Source organism: Zootoca vivipara, chromosome 5, assembly GCF_963506605.1.
Source record: "Zootoca vivipara chromosome 5, rZooViv1.1, whole genome shotgun sequence".
Lineage (NCBI taxonomy): Eukaryota > Metazoa > Chordata > Lepidosauria > Squamata > Lacertidae > Zootoca > Zootoca vivipara.
The window spans coordinates 68997629-69016192 of NC_083280.1; the positions used below are offsets into that span (position 1 = coordinate 68997629).

Genomic DNA, 18564 nt, shown 5'->3' on the forward strand with positions numbered 1-18564 from the left:
TGTTTGATATCAATAGACAGGGAGTTCCTAAGTGTAGCTAAGTAGCATTCTTACAAATGTGCAACTGGTATTATGTAGTACTGGTGGCAGTGCAAATTCTGTTAATCAAAGCTGTTGAGTGGGGACATGTGGGGAAAGGCATCTTATGTAGTTTTTTGTTTAGAAAGCTCCAATAGCCTTTGGTTTGAGGCAAAACACTTTGAAAACATGCCAATACAGTAGAACCTCAGTTTACGAACACCTCGGTTTACGAATTTTCAGTTTACGAACGCCGCGGACCCATCTGGAACAGATTAATTCACTTTCCATTATTTTCAATGGGAAGGTTCGCTTCAGTTTATGACGCTTCAGTTTATGAACAGACTTCCGGAACCAATTATGTTCATAAACCGAGGTACCACTGTATATTAAATTAACTTGGGGTATTGCTATTAATCTGCACTGAATATTTAACAACCTATCTATACAGTACAAAGGATTTAAATGTTATTACTATCCCACTATTAGAGTGTCTTAAGTGTCAGGTGGATGATGGGCTTGAGGGCATCCTGAGCAAGTTTGCAGATGACACCAAATTGGGAGGGGTGGCTAATACCCCAGAGGACAGGATCACACTTCAAAATGACCTTAACAGATTAGACAACTGGGCCAAAGCAAACAAGATGAATTTTAACAAGGAGAAATGTAAAGTACTACACTTGGGCAAAAAAAAAAAAAATGAAAGGCACAAATACAGGATGGGTGACACCTGGCTTGAGAGCAGTACATGTGAAAAGGATCTAGGAGTCCTGGTAGACCACAAACTTGACATGAGTCAACAGTGTGATGCAGCAGCTAAAGAAGCCAATGCAATTCTGGGCTGCATCAATAGGAGTATAGCATCTAGATCAAGGGAAGTAATAGTACCACTGTATTCTGCTCTGGTCAGACCTCACCTGGTGTACTGTGTCCAGTTCTGGGGACCACAGGTCAAGAAGGATACTGACAAGCTGGAACGTGTCCAGAGGAGGGCAACCAAAATGGTCAAAGGCCTGGAAACAATGCCTTATGAGGAACGGCTTAGGGAGCTGGGTATGTTTAGCCTGGAGAAGAGAAGGTTAAGGGGTGATATGATAGCCATGTTCAAATATATAAAAGGATGTCATATAGAGGAGGGTGAAAGGTTGTTTTCTGCTGCTCCAGAGAAGCGGACATGGAGCAATGGATTCAAACTACAAGAAAGAAGATTCCACCTAAACATTAGGAAGAACTTCCTGACAGTAAGAGCTGTTCGACAGTGGAATTTGCTGGCAAGAAGTGTGGTGGAGTCTCCTTCTTTGGAGGTCTTTAAGCAGAGGCTTGACAGTCATATGTCAAGAATGCTTTGATGGTGTTTCCTGCTTGACAGCGGGTTGGACTGGATGGCCCTTGTGGTCTCTTCCAACTCTATGATTCTATGATTCTAGGTTTTTTAAAAGGCAAAAAAACACATCACTAGTGAGGTCATTCCATAACCTGGGTGCCACAACTGAAAAGGCCCTCTTTATCATTAATATAAAATATTAAATTAATAATATTGCATTTATTATTATGCACTCTTCACCAGCGGGTCCCAGGGTGGGTTGCAACAATTTAAAATTAAGTATTAAAACAGTTTACTATCACCAGAACAGAGTTATACCACTGGCAGATATTTGGATGGTGGGAAGAAGAAAAATTTCAGAAGCTAAGCAGAGTTCATGCATGGGTTCACAAATGGAAGAAAGGGATTCTCCATATATCCTATTCTCAGACAGTTTAGGGCTGGGATGAAGGACCTGTGGTGTTGGGCTACAGTGGTCATCAGCCCTGACCATTGGCTGTGCTACCTAAGGGAGTTTGCGTCCCTAGTTGAGAACTTGAAAGGCCAAACCAAGCATCCTGAACTGAGGAAAAAATAACTTTGTTACTAGTAAAGATGGCACAGAACTGACATCCTATCATCTGACCTGCTATCTCCAGGCAACAGTGTGGCCATCCCATAGTAAAATGATGTGGCTACCCAGAAGGCTAGGCGTGCCAGTGGTACCACAATTGCTGCCAGTATCAGAAATTTACTAACCAATGACAGCCATAATACTTTTGAAACAATCTGCAACGCATTGACAGCATGAAACACTAACTGCTATTGGATTTTAACAGAAACAAATTTTCTAAGAAAGCCAACTTCTATCAAGTAGTTAAAATAATAATATTTCAAATTATTCACATCAGTTATGGAAGAGGAACAGTCTTAACAAATCTTTAGTTCTTTGATTCCTTGGAGACAATATGCTTCATCACTCTTAACATTTTGAGCAGTACATTAAGTATTTTAGTCAGTCTGGAATAATTGTTGTCTGCTGATTCAAATGAACCTATGCACAATAAGGTTTTTAGCTTTGTCCCTTTTACGGAAAAGCTGTTAGAAGTTTTAAACATGGGTGCATGCTTGCCAAATGTGTGTGTGTGTGTGTCTGTAATCTATGTTTTTGTTTCACGGCATAAATTGTCTGTAATCTATGTTTTTGTTTCACGGCAGTCATAACGCTTAAACTGAAAAATCCAATTTTCAAGATGCTCCAGAGTATGTTTGCATTCCTGATCCCAAGGAATTCAGAACATTAAATGTCAAGAAGAATTGAGTTCTATACTGTTGTGCTCACAAGCAAAAAGATGTAGCTAAACCTGGAGGCTATGGCAGTCGATCTTTGCAAGAGTTAAATTTCATAAAGAAAAACCCCAGTATAGGAAGAAAATTATTAATTGTGATACACAAAACCTTTATTTTCCTTTATTATTTTTCAACCATTTTATATGATGAATGGATAAATCCAATTTTTTTATCTCATTCAACAGGGAATTGAGTGTCTGAAAATTTATCACAAACAGCAAACACTGTATAGGATACTGTACACCAGCAAGTTAAGTTGTGCAAACCCCAATGAAATGAATGTGAGCTTTAAAAGACGTACCAGGGAAGCATAACTCTTACAAAATGTTGTTGTTGTTGTTGTTGTTGTTGTTGTATTAATTGTAGCCCGCCCATCTGGCTGGGTTTCCCCAGCCACTCTGGGCGGCTTCCAACAAAGATTAAGAATACATTTAAACGTCACACATTAAAAACTTCCCTAGCAAAGGCTGCTTTTATTGTGAGCCCCAATATGCCATCAGGCTCCAGCTTAGGAGCTCTGGCTTTCCCTTCTCCTCCTGACATAAAGGATGCCAACCTACAGCTTGGGGTGGATGAACAGGAATCAGAAGAGTAGGCAAGCTCAGCCTTGACTCCCAGGACTAGGAGGTGCCTCTGAAGAAGGGACAGACCCACCTACCTGCCTAGACGTAGTGAACACCTGCAAAATCCACATTCCTGCAAGGCACAGAAATCCTGCGAGTGAGTACACTACAACTTCAGAAGCTTGGCTGGCAAGAAGGCAGGCAAATCCATTGCAAGCAATTAATAGCCCCTGTGTGGTCTTGAATTTCTTGCCCTGGTCTTGAACTCAGGGACTCTGGCTCCTACTCCTAGCCCATTGTGTCCTGCTGCCGCCCCTTCGCCTGGTAAGAGTTTTGAGGCTGCAGTAGCTCTCTACCTGCTACTGAGTCTGTGCTGTTGCTTTGTTTCAATAAAGCCATCCTTAGTTCCAAGCAAGAGTCTCTGCCAGTGCCATCATGTGTTGGGTGGGAGCCAGGACAGCTGTCATCAGGAGTCCATTATTCCACTCAAGTCTTCCTTTCCCCTTCTGACAAGCATGGTGAGAGGATCCCCAGTCTTTCACTGCAGCTTAGAGCTGGTGTGTGTGTGTGGGGGGGGATCATCCCACAGTTGAACTCTGCTTAGAAACAAAGTGCACTATAGGGAATCTCTTTTGAAAGGCTATGGCCCTGGCTGGGGATTGCAGAGGAATTCCCAAGCACTGCACAACCCAGCAACAAAACCAAGCATCAAGCTTTCCTTCTAACAGCCCAGTGCTAGAACACAACCCTCAGCTCCCCTTTTCATGTCAGGGAGGAGAGATGTGAGGATAAAGACCAGAAAAACCATGGGGGCAACCTCTACCCTCAGGAATAATTATTTTTATTTATGAGATTATATCCCACCTTTCCTCCAAGAAGCTTAAAACTTTACACATTCTTCCCACCCTCTGGTTTTTCTCCTTACAATTGTTTGAGATACAGAGATGGTGATTGGACCAAGGCTACCTGTGAAAGGATAGAATAATGTGCAGCTTTCCTTAAGGAGCAGAATCTACAGGAATATTCTTAAAGAAAGTAATTTCCAGTGCATGCATTGTTCAACAATGAGATCATTACTAGCTGAAACTTGGGAATTCGGGTAACTTGCTTCGAAAACTGTCTAGGTTTGTAGAAGCCTTTTTAGTGTATTTCTTATAGATTGCTTTGGCAAGCGACTGAGTGTTACCCAATGAAGCTTTTGTTCCTTTTACACTCAAATGTATTAACTAGCTTATACAGAGTCAGATTGATCGGTTACTGTTTGCTCCAACTAGCAACAACTCTCTCAGCAACCAGTGCAGATTTGCACAGCCCCACTACCCAAAATCAATGAAATTGAGAGGCCATAGATTAATGTAGGGATCTTAAGAATGCAAAACATGTCCTTCATGACAGAGTAATAGTCTCTCCTAAAATACACTGTATAGAACAAACTTAACAGAAATGAGTGCTATTTGTAATTTAAAAGGAACGAATCAAAATAAGTTTTGATTCTTATTCTCTTTCAGCTCCATTATCTATGTTTTTCTCTGACACTGGTCTTCTGCCTACTGGTGCTGGATACTGCTGCTCCAAGCTTTCTAACATAAGGATAAAGAAGGATAAAGAAATGCTTTTTGGCTACAACTTGCCAAGTAAGTCAAACAATTGCTGAGCCAGCTTCATCTTAGATCAATCTAATCCAACATCCAATTAAGTTAATTACATTTGTAACCCCAAACTGAAGTGGCAACATTCACTCCAAAGCAAGAAAGCACTGAGGATGTCCAAACATTACTGTATAGCCTAGCTTTTATTTCACCCTTTTTTCAGCTCAAAACCCTGAAGAGCTTCCTAGGTTGGAGGATGGATGGCAGCTAACAGATTGAGGTTGAATCCTGACAAGATAGAACTACTGTTTTGGGGGACAGGAAGCGGGCAGGTGTGGAGGACTCCCTGGGGTAACTGTGCCCCTGAAGGACCAGGTGTGCAGCCTGGGAGTCATTTTGGACTCACAGCTGTCCATGGAGGCGCAGGTCAATTCTGTGTCCAGGGCAGCTGTCTACCAGCTCCATCTGGTACGAAGACTACCTACCTGCCCGCAGACTGTCTCGCCATAGTGGTGCATGCTCTAGTTATCTCTCACTTGGACTACTGCAATGTGCTCTATGTGGGGCTACCTTTGAAGGTGACCCGGAAACTACAACTAATCCAGAATGCAGCAGCTAGACTGGTGACTGGGAGCGGCCGCCGAGACCACATAACACCTGTCTTGAAAGACCTACATTGGCTCCCAGTACGTTTCTGAGCACAATTCAAAGTGTTGGTGCTGACCTTTAAAGCCCTAAATGGCCTCGGTCCAGTATACCTGAAGGAGTGTCTCCACCCCCATCATTCTGCCCAGACACTGAGGTCCAGTGCCAAGGGCCTTCTGGTGGTTCCCTCGCTGCGAGAAGCCAAGTTACAGGGAACCAGGCAGAGGGCCTTCTTGGTAGTGGCACCCACCCTGTGGAACACCCTCCCACCAGATATCAAAGAGAATAACAACTACCAGACTTTTAGGAGACATCTGAAGGCAGCCCTGTTTAGGAAAGCTTTTATTTTTTAATGGACTATTGTATTTTAATATTCTGTTGGAAGCCACCCAGAGTAGCTGGGGAAACCCAGTCAGATGGGCGGGGTATAAATAATAAATTATTATATATTATTATTATTATTATTATTATTATTATTATTATTATTATTATTATTCCTTTTGTAGCTTCATCATTTTTAGAAGATGTATAACAGTAGCTCAAGGACTGCCAATCAGTGCAGCAATTTTTCCCCTGGCAAGCTAGTCATTCAAAGCAACAACGACTTTTCAGTAGAAAGCAATTCTAATCCATATTAATGTTTTAATTAAGAGATGTATTTCTGACACTCCTATTTTCCAATTTTACTAATTTTGGCAACATATAAATCTTTAGGCAGATATGAATTGCTTTGAAACAGTTTAACCCTTGCCTTTGCAGCACCCAAATCCGAGTGGATCATTGTGCAAAAAAAGATAAACGTTATTTACACAATTAAAAGGGATGCGGGTGGCACTGTGGGTTAAACCACAGAGCCCAGGGCTTGCCGATCAGAAGGTCGTCGGTTCGAATCCCCGTGATGGGGTGAGCTCCCATTGCTCGGTCCCTGCTCCTGCCAACCTACCGTAGCAGTTCGAAAGCACGTCAAAGTGCAAGTAGATAAATAGGTACCGCTACACCGGGAAAGTAAACGGCGTTTCCGTGTGCTGCTCTGGTTCGCCAGAAGGGGCTTTGTCATGCTGGCCACATGACCTGGAAGCTGTATGCCAGCTCCCTCGGCCAATAACGCGAAATGAGTGCCGCAACTCCAGAGTCGGTAACGACTGGACCTAACGGTCAGGGGTCCCTTTACCTTTAACCTTATTTACACAATTAAATCAACAAAGCTCTACCTATTGTGATTTGTCTTATGAAGCTACTGGTTAGCTTTTTATAGGAGAGCTGCTTTCTTCAGAATTAACTGTGCACTGTAGGTGGTATTACAAAATTTGAATGTGTTAGTCAGCGTTCTTCAACCTTGGGTTCCCAGATATTGAACTACTACAACTTCTATCATCCCTGACCATTTACTAAAATGGTTGGGCATTATGGGAGTTGTAGCCCAGCAACAATCTAATAGCAGACTTTTTGCAGGCAGAATTCTATACTTTTTAACTTGCTAGGGGAAAAAAACATTTTGATGCATTCATAAAAAGATTCTGGCTGGTAGAAATCAGCTTGAAGTTTTAATATTTGGGTTCTAATATTGTGCTGGCTCCAAATTAAGTTAGTTAAACTTTTATTCCATTTAAATGGGTCTGCACTTTATTGACTTACTGGTAGCTTAGAAACCACTCATAGCTTATGAAGCTGTGGGTGAGTGGACCCATCTTGTCATGTGTTAGCTTTGGTGCCAAGACCCTGATTTTCAGTAGGGCAGAGTTCCCCATAACAACTGAACCAGAGAAACATGGGCTAATGTCAGTTACAAAACCAGAATAAGAAGCCGAGATGTGGTTCTGGTTGCGCAACCTCTATTATCTGTTTTTTGAGTGTCTGAACCCTGAGTGATTGAACCCTGAATGGACAGCTGTCTGCTGTGTTGTTCCTGAATATTCATCCTCAAGTTAAGTCTTTTTTCCACACAGACTACCTGACCAGAACTGATTACGGTAGCTCTTTTGCCCTGTAAGTGCAGAGATGTTACGAAGTTGGAACTAAGATACTGTACAATACAAGCTTCTGACTGTCCAGAGACTACCAACATCATTCCAAACAACTATCTGTCTCCACTAAAGGACCAGCTTCTCCTGGTCTCAGGTTCCCATAATTACATGAAACTCCAGGAGTTCAAATGTACTCTATCTCAAAACCTTTCTTCTGCATGAAACTCTGCATATTCTCTGAAAGCAGAGTCTGTTCAAGTAAGCAACATGCAGCCAGCTAAATTAGATTAATTTATATTATTTGCTTGGTGTTAATTTATATTACATTTATATAACTTGCTTTTCATAAGCAATTCAGTTCTGCCAACTGCCTAGAAATAAGTTTTTGTGGAAATTACCTTTAAAATGTTCCAATGATCAATCATTTTGGATAGTGTTTTATGGATCCATTCTCTGTTATTGACAGCCAACAATTCTTCAACTCCTGTGGTTTGATTTATAACTACATAACTTTTGGCTGGCTCTCCAACACTAACTGAGAGGTAAATCTCAAGAAACAAAGCCTGCTATACCTCTGCAGTCATTGTTTCTTAAAAGCTTGTCTTGTCATTAAGGGAAGTCAACTCATTATCAATTTAAAACTCTCATCTGCGGAAGCATTTTGCCTGGGTGGGGACCAAACCTATCAGCAAGCAAGAAACTGTACACTTAATGAAATACGAACGAAAGAAAGAAAACGGGGGGGGGGGGGGACCAAGAACAGATATGAGGAATTTCACTCTTGCCATCAGAAAGTGAATTTATCAGACATCATTAAGATCATGAAATTAGAAAAGGGAAAGCTGCTGATCTGACGTATTCCGTGTGTGTGTGTATGTATGTGTGACTATTTTCCATTTTTACCCACTCTCACATTAAGTTCTAGAGTCCAGCAACAGATCTATTACTTGAGGTTGCTGATCAAAATGCTTGGTACTCAACCCAGCACATCACCATTTTCAAAACTTCTATTTTCATATGCAAATTTTCTGGAAAGAAAGCCAAAAGTTCTAGTTCCTCAATACAGTCATTTTTATCTTCTCTACCAGGTGGCCAATCAGAATTGTGTGAAAACTGGCTCAAGCACTAGAGGACAAACACAGAGTGTCCTGTCTTAGATCCTAGAACAGGGTTTCCCAAACTTGGGTCTCCAGCTGTTTTCGGATTACAATTTCCACCATCCCTGACCACTGGTCCTGCAAGATAGGGATGGTAGGAGTTGTAGCCCCAAAACAGCTAGAGACCCAACTTTGGGAACCCCGTCCTAGAAGTCTCTTAAAAACATAATACCATTTTTTCTTTAAATATTAGCTCCATAACAGACAATTATTTGCTCTTAACACTCATGCAGAAGAACTCTAAGTGTTGCAAAAGCTATTAACAATACAGTTCATACCACAATAATAATCACAATTAGGCTACCTAATTTGAAACAATTCTGATTCTTGGCATGGTTTGAGGTGGTAAATCAGCTAGAAAGAATAATCAACTGAGGAACACAAGCAAACAGTTTGCTTAATTTAACAGCTGAATTCACAATAAAAAAGAAGAAAAGTTCAGAGCCCTCAAGCTTCACTAAGATGCTTCCCGAGTTACTCAAAACCATTTATGGCTTTAAAAAGACCAGCACTTTGAATTGGACATAAAAAATAATCTGGCAGTCAACAAACATGTTTCAAAAGAAGTTCACAAGAGCAGCAGGTAGTACATGACATTTTTACATGTATTATGAAAACAGCTCCACCTTAAAATCAGAATACATAACAAGGGTCATATATCAAGGATCAAGATGGACATTAAGAATGCTAGAGCACTGAATAAGCTCTTGGACTTCAACTCCAAGAGCAGTCTGTTGGAGCATTCTGTCTTTTCCTGCCAAAAATTATAAAAGGATCAGTTGGCGAGTTCAAAGTCCAATACTTTATTAAACAGAAGTAATGTATTATTGCTATTAAGCTGAAAACATACTTCAGGAACAGAAGCTGGACTTGGAATTGACACATAACCTCTTTGGATAAATCATACTATTGAAGGATAGGGACAATTTGGCTTTGCCATAATTGCTAACTAGCTGAATACTTCTGTTTCATTTTGTAAAGTGTTTTTCAAGATTCAAGCTTTCTTGATACTGTACCTGTTAATTCCAATATGCCCTATATTAACACATTAGGAGGTTTGTTCTCCAGGAACTGCCACAAAGTTTATTCTATCAATACTGTTGAGTTCTCTGCTATTTTAATAACCAAAAGCCTTGTGCTCAATAGGTATAAAGGTTTCTTTTTTTCCCCTACAGGCGGGTTGTAAAGTTAAATCAACACTAAAATAATTGTGTTATTCTGATTAGCACTTGCATATAAGCAATACCAAGCCTCTCAAGAAATAAATTTTGCATAGGTATCATTGCTGGTGAAATTACAACATTAGCATCCGCAATGTGACCAAAATGCTGTCAGACTATGTTGTCCAGAACCCTTTAATTCCTCACTGAACAGTTACCTTTTGCTGCAGAGCAATTGCAACCACATGGCAGCATGAACAGCCATCCAAACTCAGCCTTAACAAAGCCCTGCTTTGACGTTCCATAACACCAGGGACCAGCATATTTGGCAAATGAGATGCCTTGGGAACTTACGTTAAAGCAATGAACCATCCAGAATACAACTCAATACTTCTTTACAATTCTATGATTTTGTGTTTATTACCTATGAACCCACTCAACAGTTCCATCATAGTATTTCGACAACAGCAAGTTCACGGTGATCCATTATAGGCCATTACAGCTGAGCTTATGAGGCCCACAGAGACTTTCCAGAGGGATTGCTTTTAACTTGTTTGTGTGTTGAATGCTGCCATTATGGACAGTCAGGGATGCTTAAGTTTCCATTTGCAATATGTTCGCCTAATCCTTAGTCATGCCAGGGCAAAACAAAAAGAAAAATGGATCCAAAATAGCTCGGGAAGAGATTCCGTTTTTAGACATTCTAAGAATAAAGAGGTAATTCAGTATTTAGGGTTCTTTTTTAATTTAATTAATTTGTTTGATTCAAGGTTGTATCTAACACCACACACACACAGTGTTCCACTCATGCAGCAGGACTTCTTCCTCTCTTCTCCCTGTGTGCCCCCAAAATTGGCTGCAAGGATTTCCCACCTTTAGAACATGTTTTGAAGGTGAGAGGGGATGCAAAGGGGGGTTCCATTGGGCAAATAGAGGTCTATTGCACAAGGAGAGTGACCACATGGGCTACAAAATGCCAATAAGTAACAAAGTGTTGGTGCTAATATTTACTAGCATTAGATAAAAGCACCTAGCAGTGAGTGAGGCATCCAGTTGTATGATTTTTGTTTTTTAAACAATATGCCTTATTTCAGATATGTGGCAGCATAACTAGAAGATGCTTCTGTTTGGCTGTAACTGTGCTTCATCAATATCATCCAGACACGGACAGAAAAAATCCTAGGCACTTGGTTCACCCAGGTGACCTCAACTTTGAAATGTTCATTTTGTTAAAAAGAGCAGTGACTGTTAGTTGAAAGCATTTAAAATAGTTTCCCCGCCCCCAATCTTCACTCATTTCCAAATATCACCCAAGTGTTACTACTACAACACTATGCCCTCAAATCGTACAAATTAAGGAATGTAGTGCCCTGCGTCCTTGGAGCAATAACATTTTTTAAGCGGCTCTCGTGTGGGGAAACATACATTTTAAGTAGCCTTGGCTTGGCTTCTCTCATTCATAGCTATTTCTGAAGCAGACTTTATTCCCATAAAGCGCACACACACACGTTTCCAACAAATAAGAAAGTGGAAGTGGGTCAGGAAGTGCCATGTGGAGCCTCAAACAAAACTGCGATACAGCACCACAGAAACTGGAGAGAACCTCCAACCTCTCACCCAGGCACCTCTCTTGCATGTGTAATGAGACTTGTGGTCCTCTGACCCACCAGATCCTTGAGAACGCTAATCCCTTTCCTGATGTAATTGCTAATTTCTGTCAGATTCACCTCTGAAGCAAGTGTGGCTGGGGGCTGGGGGCGAAGGTGAAAGGAAAAGGAAGGATCTCCACCAAACAAAGAGTTGTTTAATATCCTCTTGCCTCATTCTGCAAAATGTCAAATGCAACAGCAGGCTGTGTGCACAAAGCTCTGAGCACACTCTACCACAAGCAGATGGTTGTTGCCATGGGTGGAGGGACATGAAGGGTGGAACAAGTTAAGTGAGGAAGCTGAGTTCAAGAGTAAGGCATGTTTAATGGAGTAAGGAAGAAACCAAAATAAGTTAAAGCTGTAAAGGCAGGTGAAGGGTCAAGACGAATGACTGGCAAACATATAAATTTGTAGCATAGGACAGAAGCAACAGAGCCTCATCATAGGTGAGATTTGGTTCATACATTTTATGTGCATTTAGACTTTAACTTAATTGTCCATCTGCCTTTTTTATTTTTTATTTTGCATGTCATCTCCCTCTGACCTCACTGTTTACAATTTTTCCTCTACACCTGCCAATGGGGGATAACGCTTCAAACATCCGAAGAACTTGCCTGCAGTCCACTGAAAGATGTGCCTTAATAGATTTGTTAAAGGTGCTGCAAGCCTCTGTTTAGATCTATGTTTCTCATTCCCCCCTCCTTTAAGTACACCAAGTTGTTCCATTATAACTTTTTACAGTGCCCACTGCTTTCAGCCAATCAAAGCGTCACGTTTACAGGTTCCGTTTTTTGAGTTTTCCACAAAAAAGCAGCCAGCTGTTTCTTCCCTGTATCCCAGCTCCCCATCAATTTGCATGTGCAGGAAAACAATCCTTAATTACAAATGGGGGGGGTTTAACTCAATGAAAATCTAGAAAAGCTTCACCAGTCAGTCAGGTAAAGCCAATGTAAAAAGTGTATATGTTATATGAATAGACAGTAACAAATAGTAGCTGAATATGCACAGTCACAAATCTTCAAGCCACACAGTTGACTACAAATGTATGGATCTTGCTTACGTGTAGTTTTGACAGCCCCCATTCTGCTCTTATTGAATTTGTCTCCATAGAAGAAATATGGGTTAACATAACCATCCTCTTTGATTTACTTGCATAGCAGGTGAGTTATTTTCCATTAGTCCAGTGTTCGGCATCCTTGCACCCTCCAGTTGAATTATCACTACCATCAACCCCAATCAACAGCAGCTGTACTTGCTGGCAATGGTGGGCAGTGTTCAAAATTAGCCAGGCACATTTTGCCCCTGGCTGTCAACCACTTGGGACCAAGTGAAGATCCCTAGATGCCAGAATGGTGCCCGACATCTCTACCATCTGGAGGCGCATGCCTGAGGATCACTGGATCTTGACTGTTTCCACACACTAAATACCACATCCTGTAGCGACAGGCCAATATATATGTGGACTGTCCCTGGATCAAGTGACTTTTCTTCTTTAAGTTCTCAAGGTTCTTAACCTAGCTCAAGGGTGTCATCTGAAATAGCCAGATGTTTAGCTGATAATCAATCACAGTCAGTCCCATCATTTGGGGGGGGGGGAGACTTTAGAGTAGTCATGTCCCAAAATGGCAACAAGTCATTCCGCTTTGGAAACTGTGACCTTGTCTTAAGGAACCATTTGGCACTAGGCTTATATATCTGAGTTTCTAACATTAATTGATGGGAGTTTTAGTCTAACAGCATCTGGAGGGCACCAGGTTGGCAAGGGCTGGGTCAGCGTGTAGCAAAACAGACAGGAACGCATTTATCATTCACCATAGCAAAATGCTTCCCGCAAAACCGCACACACATTCCTCTTATTTGTGTAGGGAAGTCTCCACAAGTTTACTTGAAAACTAGGAATTACAGTTCAGTTTGAGTGAAATCACTAACCCTAGAGCAGATTCAAAAGTTCACCTGGGGACATAGGAGAGCTCGTCCCAGAATGTACCCTTCTCCCATTTTTCATAGCCTTGGTACCATTTGGTATATATTTCATTACACACACACACACACACACACACACACACACACACACACGTAGCCGCTCACAGGGATGTGCCGGGGAATGGGGAGATGAGGGGACGTGCTAGCTCATGGATCGGGACAGGATGGAGACTCTCACAGGGATGAATGGGGGAAGGGGGCAAAATATCTCAAACAAAATGAAGGGGGCCTCTGAAGGTGAGGGGAGTCTGAAGGGGGACTCTGAGGGTCCATTTAACAGACTGAGCCACAGCAATGTGTGGCCAGGCCAGCTAGTGTGTGTGTGTGTGTGCTTCGCAAATAAAAAATCTTCCCTTTTTGTGTATGGAAAAGAATACTCTGCTATATGCCTGTCTGGTTTTTTGTTTTTTGTTTAATCTGCTCTTTAACTAGGCCTTGTTAAGTACTGTTTTCAAAGATTTACTTTGAATATGTCCCACAGGCATGATCTGAAGATACATGATGCAGTAGACTTTCTGAATGACAGGGGACTGTCAGAGAATATGCTTCCTTAGTAACTATAGATGCAGAATCTATTTGAGCACAAATACCAGGAGCAAAAATGGATTCAATCAAACAGTCACAATTTTGCAGTGGTTTCTCAAAGGGTGTGGCAGGAAAGGGTGGTAAGTGCGGCAGGAAGATTCCAGGACAACCAAAAGAGACATTTTAGTGGTGTATAGTATAATACACCATGCTCATCAAAAACATTTTTCTATTTGCAAAATCAGAGCAAGAGCATCAAGTGATACTTCCAAACTATTACTGAGTTTGTATACATACTTAAGGTACATATGTAAGAGGCTTGTTTATAATTATATTGTAGTGAATAATTCATGTTCTTATGGAGCTGCATTGTTTTATACTCTCTGGATGTCCCAGAATCATATTATAAAATAGTTGTGTTCTATGTTATAATAGATCAAGCCCTGCTAGGAGTTGTTTTTTGTTTTGTTTTCCACTGTTACAGTATCACCAAAAATCTTGGTGTGTTTTTTGTTGTTGTTTTTATTCTGAAAGTGTGCAGGGGAGTTTGAGAACCACTGCAACTGTGCAATGCCTTCCTTTGGACTTGCTTGCTGTTTTGTGACCTTTTGGTCATTTGTAACAGTTACTACTCTACTGTAACAAATGTTATCACTATGTACTCTTTAATCCATCCACCAGGAGGTGATATTTCCCTGGTGAACTGCAAATCCCGATATGCATCTGCTAACCAAGTTGAGGTTTACAGTAGCTACACCATAGCCCCAATGTTGTGCTAAGCCAGGGCAAGGAGAAAGTCCACCCCTTTGTTGATTGTCCACCCTATATACACCCTATACAGGCAGCATGTTGGAGCTCTCCTGGGCTGACAACAGATGCACTACTTTTGTATGGTTTGCAGAAACCAGAGGCACTGAAGGAATTCTTCCAATTCCCAAGAAGTCACATGGTGTTCCCTCAATTTGTTTATCATTCATTACAGAAACCACATTCCTTAGCCATATGGATAAGAAAATGGATACCTTACCCTGTGCAAAAAAAAAAAAGCACGCAGAAGATGGGCAGGATCTCAAGAACGAGCAGGCATGCGTAGGAGAAAGCTGCCTATCCAGAGCTCGGACTGCTGCTCGTTAGAAACAGCGCAAATAAGTAAAGTTCGCTGGCTTTACGGTTGTCCCTCCATCTTAAAAAGTCAATAGCAAGTGGCAAGCCAGCTCACTCACAGGGTCAAACCCATATAACCAAATGCTTTTGAGAGTATACTGGTTTCTGTCATCAGTAGTACAAACAGGATCCAGCTGCCTACCTCTGGCTTTCCCAACCTGATTAAAAATCTGTACTCTGCCAGGTCAACTAGAGGAGGCTCTTCCACCTGACAGAGGCCATAGAGATTCATGAGCTATCTGCCATATACAGGTCAATCAACTTCAGCATTCCTTCCCATCGCATACTAGAACAGCCAAGTCGTCAGAGGCTATCCTGGTCTCGTACAAACCACCAGCACAATGCAGAGTGCCATCTACTGCATACATAGGATGATTGCTCAATGGAAAAAATAATAATATAACCTTGAAACAAAGTGAACACAATACACAACTGACCTGTTTTTCTCAAACATCATGTAGACTTTATGGCTTGAGCACGATTGATTGTGACATGGAGAAAATAAAACAAAACAATCTGACAAGAAGAGCATTGAAATAAGCTGTTTTGTCTTTCAAATGCATTCCTGATTTTATTGTGACACCAGCAGCAAATAATCCATGCAGCCCTGTTCATCAAAAACAATTTGATTTCCCAGCAACGCAGTCCAGTAACAAAGATGATCCATTGGTTGACTGTGATCAGTGACCTATTAATACATCAATAAATCTCTCCCTTCAATTTCATTAAGATTTTTTTTTGGGGGGGGGGACAACACAATAGCTTACTTTTCAAAGCTTTTTTATACTTAAGCCTAATCCTACTTTTCTGTTAGATTCTGTTATCAACATTTAGCTAAAGCAATGAAGTCTAGCACATCCTCAATAAGATGATACTGTCAGACACCTGTTTCATTACAATGACTTATTCTTCTGCTTTTGGCCTAACATGCCAAAACCGTAGGTCACAAAAAGTAAAAGTTATGAGATACTTGTTGAAAATTTCATTTCTGCATAGCAGCTTTGACCTCTTTCACTGTTGCAAAACAAAAAGCTATTATGGTAGGCTATATCAAACTTATTCTGGCATACGTGGTTGAAAGTCATTTCCCTGTAAAACCATTTCCCTGTTAAACCAACACAAAGTGCTTATAAACCTGACAGAACAAAACAAGAATATAGCGTAGTAAAATTTGGATGAACCACATATGGGGCCTTGTGCTCTTCTCTACTTCCATCAAAATTGCTTCTGTGGTGTATGTTTCATCAGCTTTATTTGAGCAACTTAATTAAAACTCTGGCTGGCCTTTTAGATCACAGGAGAGCAAGGACTTCCTAACAGGCTGCTGCAGAGAATCCTCTAAAGAGCTTTGGGTGGAGGGAGCAACATAGCAGCTCTGACATTTACATTACATAAAAGTCTACATTGACTGCATTTCCCTAGACACGCCAAAATACGATCCACGCTACATACCCAAAGTTTAATTGAATGCAACCGTAAGACAAGGAAGTGGGGCTTAACTAGGAAGACGTCAAAGCTTCCATAGTAGCCATGGGGAAGTACTCCACAAAAGTTCAGCAACAGGCCAACACACAAACATACAACCTTTGTATCATCTTTACAGTTTCGCTTGTGAGCTCTTGGCTACCATGTGCAGATTCCCTGCTGCCAGAGGTAACTGAACTTTCAGATCAGCTGGATTCCATCCCAGTCCTGAGTTCACCCATCGTGACAGACCAGTGAACTTCAGTCATTCTACAACTGGAACATTACCGTACAGGCAAAAGCCTCAGACAACGGAGTACTGCACAGCGATTTGCATTCAGCTCAGCCTGGTTCTGCATTGATTCAACTTAACAGATAACTTTCTCAGGAGAAAGGGCGGCGGGGGGGGGGGGCAGAAGACTTCCTACAACTGGGAGAAATCACTGGTTGGAAGGCAGCCACGACATACTGACGCTCTAAGAAGCCTGAAGAGGGAGGGAGGGAGAGGCGGAAAGACCCCTGTGCCATTTCCCCGCGGACTTTTCCTTCCTGGAACGAAGGGGTGAATTAAGAAGGAAATCGCCCAGCAGGCTTCCCGACCCCGTCCCCTTGGAATGAAAAATTGGAACCAAGCCAATGTCCTCCCCCCAATCAAAAAACGCTCCTTCGCGAGCAACTTGTGCACCACCCCCTTTTCCAGCCTGACATCAAGTTAAGACGGGCCCACGTAAGGAGGGGCACGGGTGGTGTGCTAAGATAAAAAGGAGATGCAGCACCGGGTTGGATGGAGGGGGGGGAGAGGGAGAGGGAGAGGGGGGGGGAGCAAGCAAGCAAAGACTCCTCCAAGTCACTGCTGCTGCTTCTGCTGCAGCAGCAGCAGCAACGGCGTCTCCCTCCTCCGCCTCTTTGCCCCTGCACGCCGCAGCCTGCAGCGCCTTCTCGCTCTCCCTTGCCAGCCTGCCAGCCGCGCTAGGTGCATTGATCTGTCCAAGGCGCCGCTGCTGAGCGGGAGGAGAGGCACGAAAGCGCCCAGGGAAACCCAACGGGGAGGAGGGATGAAGGGGTCGCCTTTGCTCCCGGGCGGGCGGTCCCTCCGCTGGCGGGGCGGACCCTGGGAAAGGGCTGGGCTGCCCTGGAGGAGGGGAGAGCCAGGAGGCTCCGACGGGCGGCGGCGTCCCCGAACACCCCAAGCGCCTCACAGGAAGGGCAGCGGCCGGGCGGCTGAGTCCGTCCCTCCTGCTCCTCCTCGCTAGCCCTCGCAATACCTGTCCTGCCGTCCCGCTCCCGTCTCGTCCCCGGCCTCCGCCCGGACGAGGGGGACACTCACCGTCCTGTGCTGCTGCTGTTGCTGCTGACGGTGCCTCCCCAGCCCCGGGAAGCAGCCGGCGGCTGTCAGCGCCGCTCCTCCTCCGCCACCGCCGGGGGTCCTCGAGAGGAGGAGCAGCAGCAGCGATCTGCCCGCGGTGGCCGCCATCTCTCAACTGGAAGCCGCCCCGCTCTCCGGCAGGCAGCGCTGCGGGGTTGCTGGAAGGGGGCGGGGAAGAGTCCCCACCACCGCCGCCGCCGCCGCCGCCACTCCCCGAGCGCGCGCGCGCGCACACACACACGGAAACAGCCAATCGCGCGGCTCCGCCCTCGCTAGAGGGCGCGGGCATGGCGTGTCAATCCCCGGCCAAGCCCGCCCCCCGTGCCGCCGCCGCCAATCGCCGCCGAGGAGCTATGAAGGGAGGGTGGGACAAGGCGCCTCGTGAGCTGTCAGTCAACTGGGGAGGTGGAAACAGGGAGGGATAATTGAGCGCGAACCGGGCGGCTTCTGAAGAGGCGCGCCGGGCTCAGGTAGAGGCTGAGGGGGTGCCTTGTGGAGACGCGTAAAAAGTGGGTGTTGCGATCCCAACCTTGGGATAGCTACCGAGGAATCCTCAAGGGTTTAGGCTGCAGTCCTGACCTCACCCCCATTGAATTCAGTAGGAATTACTTCTGAGTAGACGTAGTGAAGGTTGCGCCGATGGGAAATCCCGCCCTTGGCTGCT

General features: G+C 43.4%; 1 protein-coding gene across 2 annotated transcripts in view; it reads right to left on the reverse strand.

Annotated features, from left to right (window-relative positions):
• MCU (mitochondrial calcium uniporter) overlaps window positions 1–18078 on the reverse strand; it is an 81235-nt gene extending 63157 nt beyond the window's left edge. For both annotated transcript variants that reach the window (XM_035137412.2, XM_035137413.2), the window contains exon 1: window positions 17862–18078. In XM_035137412.2, coding sequence (XP_034993303.2) covers window positions 17862–18008 — 147 coding nt within the window. In that variant the 5' untranslated portion in view covers window positions 18009–18078. The remainder of the gene's footprint in view (window positions 1–17861) is intronic.
• Window positions 18079–18564: the final 486 nt, after the last annotated feature.